General features: G+C 37.6%; 1 protein-coding gene across 1 annotated transcript in view; it reads right to left on the bottom strand.

Annotated features, from left to right (window-relative positions):
• The window catches only part of TDRD9 (tudor domain containing 9), a 67246-nt gene that overhangs the window by 40176 nt on the left and 14962 nt on the right, over window positions 1-12108 (bottom strand). The window contains exons 3-6 of the mRNA XM_050974928.1: window positions 9726-9832; window positions 2998-3095; window positions 2369-2590; window positions 236-358 (exon numbers count right to left, since the gene is read on the bottom strand). Of these exons, the coding sequence (XP_050830885.1) occupies window positions 236-358; window positions 2369-2590; window positions 2998-3095; window positions 9726-9832 (550 nt within the window). The remainder of the gene's footprint in view (window positions 1-235; window positions 359-2368; window positions 2591-2997; window positions 3096-9725; window positions 9833-12108) is intronic.

The raw sequence follows: 12108 nt of genomic DNA, 5'->3' as shown, positions 1-12108 counted from the left end.
ATTTCAAGGCACCCACATTAAAAATTAAGGACTCCCAAAAACCTTCCCCACACCCTGAACTCCAAACTTGGTGCTCAAAGGAATGCTGGCAAGCCTATCTCAGCAAGTGCTACATTAGACAACTTATAAAAATATCTCTAAAAGGAGATGTCGGCATTTCTCTTTTCCTGCGTGGTAAGAGACAAAAGAGAAGGTTTTATTAATCTGAAAATTAAACTTAATTCCATCAACTTACTTCATCAATGAAAATGTGTGTGAACTGAGTTAGGCTCCTGGCAGAAACGATCTTCTGAAGAAGAACTCCAGTTGTCATAAACAGCAACCTCGTCTCCTTGGTCGAAACGTTCTCTAAACTTAACTAACAACAGTAAGAAAAACACACACTAGCTGGAAACTTATTTACTGTGGTTACAGAAGCATGCACATGAAAGAACTCCAAAATCAAACACAGTGTAAAGCCATCAAAATTATATACTCCTACTTGCACAAGTCTCCATACACAAGTGTTCTTACCAGAACCAATTAACTGGTTTTTCTTTGGGAGAAATTTCCAAAACATTTAAAACTCCTAAGTTTTATGAAGGGACAGAATTCCTTGCTGGGGATTTTAGACTGAGAATTCTTCAAAGACTTCTAAAGGTACATGCATACACCATCCTTTCCACTGATGTTAAGAGCAAGAAAAAGATTGTGCCAAAATGTAGTTTGCTTACAGGACAGGACAGGAAAGAGGTTTAAGTTATCACCAAGACCAGGCAACTTACTCCTGAGAGAAAGGTTCTACAACCCAGTATGAAACAGATTTTTGATTTCTAATATACTTGTGGACCTTTAGCTACCTCAGGTGTAACCTACCCAGGCAGGCAGAGCTGTGACCACCATGTACAGCTTTCCATCAGCCCAGAGCAGACACATGGGCACTCCACCATTCCCCTCTGTTTCTGCTCAGCTCACACAAGTGCTGATGAAACAAGCACAGCACATCCACATACTCTGTCCCAAAGACAGTCTGGAAGCACAGTATCATTTTAAGTCTTTGAGACTCAATAGCCTAATGAATCAATTTACTAATTTATGACTAATTAATTCAAGGTATCAAAAATCACAACAAAGTCTTTTCATATCAAGTACTTTGAAACAAACAACATAGATAACTGTCTTGGTTTTGGCTGGGACAGAGCTCATTTCTTCTTAGTAGCTGGTACAATGCTGTGTTTTGGGGGTTTAGTATGAGAATAATGTTGATAACACTGGTGTTTTGGTTTTTGCTGTCATGTTTATGATGGGGCACAGAAGAAAACATGTATGGGATAACAGATGAAGCAGAAGTCTGACACGTAAGAGTCCATGCTATGAACAGCTCTGTTACTCTCAGTTAAAAATCAAACCCCTCCAGATCTGAAAACTGTACAAAATTAGGTTTAGGGGTAACAAAGAACACCTAACACACATAAATGGCACCACATGCAGCATATTAGGAAGCAATCTAAAGCTGCAGACCTAGGAAGAAACAGAAACCTCTAAATGGGCACTAGCCAACATACACACATTACCCTAAGTGCAAGAAAGAAAGGAAGAAACAAGAACTAGAATGAAGCAGAGGGAAGAAGAGCCCAGCAAATACTGCTTTGAGCAAAGGGCTCCAGAAGCAGACAGTTCTCCATGAACATCCCTCCCACTGTCAACACCAGTGTGAACCCACTGGCCTGAGGAACCAGAGCAGCTCATCCAGAGACAGCTGTTGTCTACCCAACAATGAAACCACCATCACAACAGCTTAGTGTGGGTACTGACAAGGAGCTGATCAAAGCACCACGACCTGTCTCAAAAGAGGAATGTGGCATCAAGTTTATACATGGAGGGACAGAACTGAGCTTGAAGCTGAGTTGAACAAAACAAAAGGAAGAGACAGATTTAAGAGGAAAAACTAGTTTGAGTTTTTCACATGTTAAAAAAGAACAACAGATTGTTTACAAAAGAACCTGCTCATAGATGCAATAAAGTTCTGAAAGAGTTGACAAGTAAATGTAGTAAAGTCAAACAGATAAAGTATATTACTTCAGGAGGTGAAAGGAAAAATCACAGAACATAGTTCTCCTGCAACAATTTCAATGATTAATAATGTAGATGTGTCTGATGCAGACACATATTTTCTGTTGGAGTCCCCACCAGGATTTACAGTTGTTCAAATTTACAGGTTGATTTAATTACAAACATTTAGCAGGAGACAGATAAAAACCAGTAATTCCACTTTAAAAGCAGATTCTCTAACATTTGTTCAGCATGTTAAATATGCTTAAAAGTAATCAAGGAATAATACACAGTACTTTTTAATGCATTTTTAAATACAACTTGGATTTCCTCATACCTGGTATCCTACAAATCCCCCAAGTGTCCATGATCTTTCCTTGCTAATCCACCTGGCAAGGCTGCTGGCACTGATTTTGCGAGGCTGGGTAACAGCAATGTTGCAGGGCATAGAGCGGCTCATGCAATAATCCAAAATATACTGTGGAATCTGGGTGCTCTTTCCACTGCCAGTTGCTCCTTCCACAACCACAACTGAGTTGTTTTGTATGAGAGACACTATCTAAAACAATTTTTCAAGAAAACTCATAAGTATACTCAAAATAGATTTGAAATATCAACAGCTTGCAAGCCACAAAGCAAGTTTCTTTAGAACACTGTGCCATCTTTTCTATCAGAGATAACTGGAATCCTACAGTGCATTAGAAAATGACAGAAAAAAATATGGGCACACACCCATGGAAATATTTTACATGAATACCTATAAAGTGTAACAGCAACATTTCTTCCTCTAAGAAATTTGATGCAATTTTTTTTTAAAAAACCTGGAAATTTTGTACAGTGTTTAAAACAGGAACAGAAATTACCTTTCAAAAAACAACAGAAACAAACGAACAAAAAAACACCTCAAAGCCACAACAAAACACTATTTTCAGCTTTATTCCATGAGAGAAAGTAAACTGACATTACCTTTTCCCGGTGTTTGGCTGTAGGCATATCCAAATATTTACACTTACTTACTGGTACAGAAATTGAATCACTTGATTCACACTGAGACAATGAAATACCTAAGCATAAAAATAAATAAGAGTAACATTTCAATAGAGAAAGGAAAAGACCAGCAGGAGATTATGATGACAGTATTTGGAAGCCTAACTTCTCTAAAATGTGAACCACATCCTTCAAGTATTCATGGAATAAATATTTTTTTAGTATTAGTAGACTGAAGAGATCTTCTGTATTTATGCAACTGCTGTTTTACTGGAAGCAACTCTGAAAAACATGGCTTCTATGTTTAACTACCATCAGTGGAAAGGATGTATACAACTCTGTAAGTTTGTCTCTTAATTTAGAAAACTGGATTTTTGCAGTTTGCATTACAACTGCCAATTCTACCTGCACACCAAAGAATTTTTTACAATACTGAAAAAATATGCCTTATTCATGTACCCAGGTTGTTTCCCTTAAAGTCTACTGGATTGACAGTACAAAATAACCTGTAGTAATTTGACATGAATAGCATTATATTTCTACCACTTGGCCATTAAAATCTGCTAAGCACCATAATGACCTTTCTGTGTGCTACTACACTCTGCAGTCTCTTGGCAGAAGTTAGTCCCCATTAGCACTGGGTAATACAGAACAAAAAACTTGCAGTGCCAGCCTAAGTTTCTGCTCAGAGGTCTGCAGTCAATTTGACCATACAGAACAAAAGAACAGGTCTGGAGGTGCAGAAGGAGAAAACCTGGACAAGACCGTGGTAAACAACAATTCTGCAAGTTACAATTAAACAAATAGCTGAAATATTCATAGCACAATGAAATCAAAAATAGAAAAGCTTTCCATTTCAAATGGGTTTCACCAGGTATTACAGTGAAATGGATACTTACAGGTAATAAAACATACAGGTAATAAAACCCTATACTTCTTTTTGTCATTTTTTCTCTAAGAAATAGAGCAGTGAGACAGCATTCTATTATTCTTTCTAGAAAAGCAATAATTACTTTAAAATAAAGGCTACAGCCTAAATACCTGACTGCAGTTGTAGCTCTCTTTCTCTGGAAAAGTAACAATCTCACACAGCAGTGAGGCAGAAGCAGGCAGAACAGCATCTTAGCTCTGTGCCATTCCTCAATGCATTCCCAAATTGTCTCAAAGTGTCAAGGAATACAAATTAACTTATTCTAACACTAAAAAAAGGCCCCAAAAGCTGGACAGCTCACTATGATAGTTTCGTAAGGCACTAAAAAACAGAGTTCTCCTAAAGCCACATTCTGCAACAGGAAAAATTCTTTTATCTGGACTCTGTAATGCAGCAGTGAAAGGTAATCACTGCTCAAGGACCTACTTAGCACCACCAAACACAAACAAAACCAGAACTTGATAGCAGCACCCCTCTGAAATATTAGCTGTCCTTTTTAAAATACTTTTGGTCAAGGTTCTAAATATATTCCCCAGAAAAATGCATATATATATATATAGCATTCTGCCACAGCAACTCTGCACAAAGGCTGCCTGGCTTCCCTCTGGCACAAACATGTCACAACTGAGACATCCACGGCTGTGTGTGATTTGACCAAAGCTGGAAGAAACCTCAAGCTGCCAGGAAACAGAGCCCAGTAGCAGCAGATTCCTGCTAAAGCAACATCACCTTCTCACCTCTATCAGGTTTTCAAAGAAACAACTGCAATTTTGAAAAGTTAAAATGTTAAAAGAAGAAAGCAATTTTTATTAGTGCTTATAAATAAGGAGGGAGGCACATACAATTCAAAAAGTAGGAACCCTATATAATAATCCTCTGTAAGGCAGTACAAGCCCCACTGTATTAGTAAGAAATCATTAACCCAAAATTCAATTAATAATCTTATTTTAAAAACACACATAAACAAACCAGAGCAAAGAAACAGCCACCAATATTCATGCACCTGCTGAAAACCAATTTAATTTTGTAGATATAATTTTGTTCACTGATAAAACATAAGTTTTTTTAATCCTGCTTTTTTTCACAACATTTCTAGGACAGCAACATCTTACTCTCTCCTAAGCACATCTGGAAAAAAAAAATGTCTGGAAAAAAAAATGATCCCAGAAGTGAATGGTGATCCAGTGTTAGCCACAATCACCACACAGAATTTAAGAACTGACAGCTATACAGGCATTTAGCAGATGCTGCAAGTACTGAACAGTGGTTTGGGTTTTTTCTCTTCAAGACATGTATTCTGTGCTTAAACTGAAAGAAACATAACTGAGTTTGCTTGGGGAACTGATAACAGGACAGCTGTGAGACTTCTGTCTGCAGAGACAGAACAATTCTGGGCCTCAGCAAACTTGAGATGAACACTGATGTGACCCAAGCATCAATGGAAGGCCCCACCCGAACAAACTGACAAACTCCATTTGAAATCTGTTATGATCCTTAGTAAAAACCAAAACAAAATTAAGATGGGGACATTGAACAACCATCTTAAAAGACCTTAACAACTTCATCTTTATTTTTTAAACATGGAAGTTGTCCTGAACCATGAGGACCTGCTGCAGAGAGAACATTTCAATGTACACCCCGATGAAAGGTTATTCTACTGATTTTAATAACCATTCATCTGGGTACTCTATACCATACACTGTAATTACCTTTAAATGTTGGAGCTTGCTTGAGGTTTTTCTTTTTTATTTTTCATATCTAGTATGTAATAAACCCCCCAATGATAACTAGTCTTCAAAAAAGCTGGTCACTCCTGCCAACACAGATGCATCTAAAAATTCAGCTACACGTCTACAGAACTATCAGCAAGGGAGACCAACTTTTGCTTTTTCAATTGCTTTAACTTTCTGAAAAACATTGTTAGGACCAGGACAACTGACCCAACCAGTGCACACCTGTGCAGGCATCATCCTCTAACCTGCACCTTGGATTCTAACACAGAATGCAGGAAGCTTCCAACCTGAAAACAGTCAGTTGAGGAAGCAGGCAACTGCCCCCCATGCTGGTTTAGGACAAGCAAAATATTTCAGTGTATAAGAAGCATTAATGCCAGTCCAGAATTATTAATTTCTCCATGCAGAATTGGTGCAGAAAAAGAAACAGAAAACTTGGTTATGGGAAAGATTAATCTGCTTGCTCACTTCCCTTTCAATTATTAATAAAGTCCTGTAGAGATGACAATGACTATAACATGACAGTGCCCATGGAAAGAGCAAATTTTCAGTATCTCAGTTATTACAGCCCATACACCACCAGATGTACTCCCTCTGGTACCTTCAAATTGAATTTGAAGAGATCCTTTAACATAAGATTAGATTTTTATATTCACCAGTTCTGGGAGAAGAGTTTCTACAGGTATATCTTGCTATCTGCCACTAAGCAATTAAAAGGAGAGGCTTAAAACAAAATATACTTGAAAGTACTGGTGAGATCAATCAAATGAGATGCTTATTAAATCACTGATCATTCTTCTGCTGAGACACAAACACACAAAGTGATTACAGTTTGCAAGGAAGTTCATAGGAAAGGAAAGCCACAGGTAACAACTGGCTCCTACACTGAGCCAAAAAGCAAATGGACTTCCCAGAACTTGGTGTTTCCTCAATCAAACACCAAGTACACAAGGGTGCTGCTGCCTGATCCCTGATAAGCTTAATTCAGAGAATTCCTATGAAATACTTGTCTGGTGAGACTTCTTTACTGCAATCTTCTTCAACTTGCATGAATCTTATATACAAAAAGTTTTGGGTGAGGATCTGTGCTATGACTAATTTTCCTGGCATACATATGTTCTGAATTCACAATATGTAAGGTACCTAAAATTCAGCTTCTTATATATCAGAAACAACATTTAAATTTCTTCTTCTCTGAAAGAAATTATTTCGGGTCTCCAGGTGGGACCTGAAGACTTCCAAAAGATATCCATTTACAGTTATAGGCATGAAAATCATGCAGACACAGGAGGATAAAGAAAAAAAAAGCTGCCATCCACTAAGCTTCATGAAAATGAAGATTTTTTTCATGAAAATAAAGATTTTATAAGCTTTCAGAAGTGCAAAGCTCTAGTCTGTACAGATCAGAATAACCAAATTTGGGAAAAAAATATTTTCTACAAGATGAGTAAAGTGGTAAGCATCCTATACACCCAGCTCTGCCTGGTTTCCCTCTGCACAACACCCCATGACCTCAATGAATCCAAAGTGTGTGAAGCCTGGAAGAGCCAGCACCAAATGTGAAACAAACCTGGTAGGACAGGGAAGAACTGCTAATGCTCTACTCCTTTTGGGTTACAGTTATGAAAAATAATTTTCTTCTGCTTTTATTTAATCACTTCAACTTCCTTTGCACAGCAGTATCATTTCTACAATGCTCTGCAGAAGCCATAACTCTAAATGCAGTTCCCTGATGATCTGTTTCCCCAAGAGAGAACCAGAACAGGCATTTCTGTTTGTCCTCTCAGCATAAAAGCATATGCTCTTTCAAAGAAATTCAAAAGCACAAGATTTGAACTCAACAGAACTTCATCAAATAACAAGGCACAAGCAGTACAAACACAAGCACTTTCAGTAACTGCAAGATTTAAAACAGGCTATCAATGTGCACAGAAAATATTGCCTATAGTCAGAACAGCAACACTGAGAGAAAGAAGCTACAAAAGGGGTACCAATTCAAAACCTTCAGAAAAAAATCAGTTTCTCATTTCCATGTTGTGAAGGTTATTTCTTGACACATTTGTATTCAACACAGCTCAACTCACAGGTCCTGGTCTAGATAAGTCCTTGATCATTTATGACAGTTCCCATGTTCTTGAGGAAAACAAACTTGCAGATCAATGTAGCTGATAGCTACAAATACATCTCAAAGCTCTTAAAATCTGAATGAGGAGCATACTACATTAAAGCAGTCTGAAATGTAGAACAACATACACATTTATCAGCTATAAAATTAACAGTACAATTCTCATGCTTACTTACTGAGCTTTTTTATTCTACTATCCTAACACAGTATTTCTGAGTCTGTCTGTAAGTCAAAGTTAAAGGCAGTAAGAAGCAGAATTTTCTGAAGCCTTTATGTTATTCTACATCTAGGTGGGATTTGGCAGCTCAGCCTCAGAATGCCTTAGGAATGTTCCAGTCCTGTCACTATCCAGTTTGCTTGGAGTCTGCCATGGGATCACACACTGCTGGCAGCAGAGCACTGATGAGAGCAGGCAGCCATCAACACTGCACAGAACAGCTCCTGAAGCAACTGAGACTCCAGACAATGAGACAGACAAAGAACAGAACGGGGGAAGGGGGGGAGGCAAGAAACTGAGGAAAATATCTAATGCATTAATAAAAAGAGATTATGTAATATGTCAATACTTTAGTAATGTTTATGGTTGTTTGCCAACCTGTTGCTGTTTCAATAAGTTACAACTGGAAGGCGAGAATAAATACCAGAAGGTAAAATTTCAAGGACAAATATTTTAGGGTAGACCAAGAGAAAATGGATGTTTATAAAATAAAGCGCCAGGATGACTACACAGAAATATTTCCTAAAAAGCCTAAGTTATAATGCTGTTTCTTTTACAGAAAGAACACTGCTAGCATCAGTCCCACTCAAAGCCATGCAGGCCACTAGTGCTGTTAAAATTGCTAGTCTATTTTATACAAGACTCTGATTTAGTAGGCAGAAGGCACTGAATGAGCTATGGTACTTCCTTGCATTAATCATTATCACTGTATTATTAAAGAAACACCTACAGAATTTAATATTACTCAACCTGTTACTGTCTCTCCTTTGCTAGTAAAGCACATGAAGAACTAGGGAAATGTCATTCCTGAATGACAACAGTGGAAGTTCCTTCCAGTCTCTTTATTCCCTCATTTCCTTCCACCTTTTAATACTTCCTCTCCCACAAATTTTATGTAACATCAAGGGAACAAGAGAGTATTTTGTGGTTAGGACAGAAGACAAGGTGCACTGCACATGGTGAACTGGCCAAGTGCCCCTACTGTGTCTCAGCTGATGACAAATCCCACAAGTGGCTTCACCAGCCTGAGTTCCAGAGGCCAGAGAATTTGCAGATGCACTGAAAGACAGTAATCTCTAGAAAATTTCTTGATTTGTCATATTTTGGTATGCCAGCAAAGGTATACAGAAAGTATTAAGAGAATGACACTCAGAACAGAAAAAACATAAATGTCCTTTTCTCAGGAAATCAGCTACATTAACAAATCTGGAAATTAAGAGGCACAGTAAGAGTTTGAAGCTGAGCTGCCCTGACAAGTGAGTCAGCCTCACAAAGCTTTTACCAGGGCTCCTAGGAAAGAAGAGCAATCAAAATTCTCTCTAAAGGCAGCTCAAAGCAACAATCAAGTACACAGAGAAATATGAATAGAAAATGGGAAAACAGAACAAAGGCATGAATCTAATGAATGGCATCTTGTCCTTGCAGATTCATTTTAATCCTATATCTACATTTATCAATACAACAAGCCAGATGTATGAACACTTACCTATGCAACAGCATTATACATTGTAGTTTCCAGAAAATAAGTTGACTTTTCAATACCATGCTTTATCTATAACAAACTTATGCACATAAATCAATAAACAAACAAGTACATTCAATTTAGAGAGGGAGAGAGCATAAAGACAACAGGGAGAAAAAGGACAGGTATATCTGAGTTTATAATAGGAATGAAATAATTTTATTTCTTTTTTTTTTTACCTGGTTTATAGACAAGCTGATAATTTCCAGCTACATTCAGCTCTTGTTCCTCTGCTTGTCTGCATTTTTTAGCATATTCAGTTCCAATGTTCTCTGAGATAGGCAGTCTGAAGAGGAAAGAAATGATAAATCAATAAATGCTTCATAATACAAGTCTTTGGGATCTCTGGAAATAACTGCATTATACAAGAAGTTCTCCATGTCATGCAGGAACTACCTCAATGAACAAACTTCAGAAAAAAAAAATTAGTCTATGCATTTAGGTACTACCCTGAAGAAAATGCCACATTCCATCTTTTTGTTTAGAACCAAAAAGACTGAGCTCCCAAAATTTCATCCTGTAAGGCTTCAATACCTAGGAATTTCTCTTCTAATGAAACACTACAATTTCTTCTGAACAAAGATTAAATAACTCTGTTTCTTCAATTATTGACACAATCAGGAAAATACATGTAATTCTTGCATGATTCCCTGGAGACAGGGGAAGTGGACAGGAGGAAACACAAACATCTCACTGCTTTTAAGACTATAAGCCAGGAAATTATGGTAGTCAGGGAAAAAAATTAACACAATCACCTGATCATTGAATTTTATGGAAATCTATTACAAACAAAAAACATTAATCATGATATAAATGTAATGAAATGAGATTTTTAGAAGTCTCTTCTACATAAACAGTGTGAAGAAATTCATATGAAATTCACTGCAGAATAAAGTAAGTAACATGTAAACATAAATTACATGGTTATTAAATTATTAACAGGTGAACTTAAACATAGAAAAGCTTTGAAAACATCAAAAGTAATTTTTTAAAAATAAAATAGAAACTACAGTTTTGCACATCAACTCTGGGCCCTGTGCAAGCCTTACCTATGCAACAATTCATGAAAGCACAGCAAATCTAAGTTTTATGAAAGGACAGTGTTGTGGAAGTGTTTATTTCTTGACCCAAAAACTAGACAATGCTGACCCCAGAAACAGTGACACTGAGAACTACATGAGATTTTTAACATGGCACTACATCACACAGCCCTCAACAGAGGGAAATTCCCAATACTTTGATGCCACTGAGCACTCACCTTCTCTGCCAAGGCAAACTCTGTGCCAGCCTGGCTCTGCTGCAGACAGTTCACTCAGCCCAGTTCAGAACAGAACACCAAGTATTTATCACCTACTGTTGCAATCGAACTAGGACATAGCTCCTGATCCGATTTTAACAATATTTTAGGCATAGAGCTGCAGCAATTTCCCCAAGACCTCAAGCACTTCTTAATGCAAGGTTTAGCAGGAGTGCACCCATCTGCACAATGCCTACATGAGCAACAGCTGCCTACACCCAACTTTATCACTCAAACCCTTCTCCAACACTCCTCTGGACCTGCAAAAATATGTAGAAAAATTCATACACAGGATGTCTGACTGCTTGCAATGCAGGTTATCCCACTGAGTGTATACTAAACACAAATAAACCCAAAACAAAACTCAATGATCTTAACGAAGTCAAGCATTCAGTAGCTGAAAATAGCATAATGAAGTTTGGGTGCACAATCTCACTTGGTCAGCATTTGTATGCACAAACTACACAGATTTTTGTATGCACAAACTATACAGATTTTTACTGAGATAACCAATTATTTTTTCACTTCCATAAACCTGCAGCCTCACTGAATACACTGGACACACATATTCTGAAAACAAAACCTGGTTTTGTAGTAAATGCAACTTGTCCTTAGGTTCTCCATGAGGAGAAAAGCCATCCAGGGCAAGCAGTCAGGGCTGTCACAGAGGAGCAGGTATTGCTTGACTGTCAGAGCCTGGAGCAACAGCAAGCAAATCACCAACAGCAAACTCCCACTGAGGGGCTAAGGCTGGGAAAGGCAGGACTGTGCTCCTTGCCTGCAGTTAAACCTTGCAGAGGCATCAGTATCTAAGAAGTAGCTGAAAATCAGTTAAGAAACAGATAAGGAACATTAAAACTTCAATAAATAAACAAATAAACTTATTAATTATATCTCTTGGAATTTTAAGAGTCTTAAGCATTTCAAAACAGGCTCCCAGAAATGTTTATGCATATATATGTGTGTGTGTGAGCTTTTAACCTTTGCCTGTACAGCTTGAGGAAAATGAGGACAGTGTGACCTCAGTCATTTGCCAAGAAAAGATGAAATTTTTTTTTGTTTGGACAGCTGAATATTTTATTTCAAGAATTAGGTTTTCTGTCTTCAGAAAACAGCACGTAGTAAATGAACCTCAGGCTACACAATGAATAAACAAGATATTTAATAGCCAGTCATTAGGAATAAACATTGTGCACTTGACATACCAAATCAGGCTCCAGTCTGGAGGAAAATCATATGCAATTGGAAAATTACATATGGGAATA

This window comes from Serinus canaria, chromosome 5 (genome assembly GCF_022539315.1).
Source record: "Serinus canaria isolate serCan28SL12 chromosome 5, serCan2020, whole genome shotgun sequence".
Lineage (NCBI taxonomy): Eukaryota > Metazoa > Chordata > Aves > Passeriformes > Fringillidae > Serinus > Serinus canaria.
The sequence above is the reverse complement of the archived record's forward strand: the minus strand, read 5'-3'. Positions and strand labels throughout refer to the sequence as shown.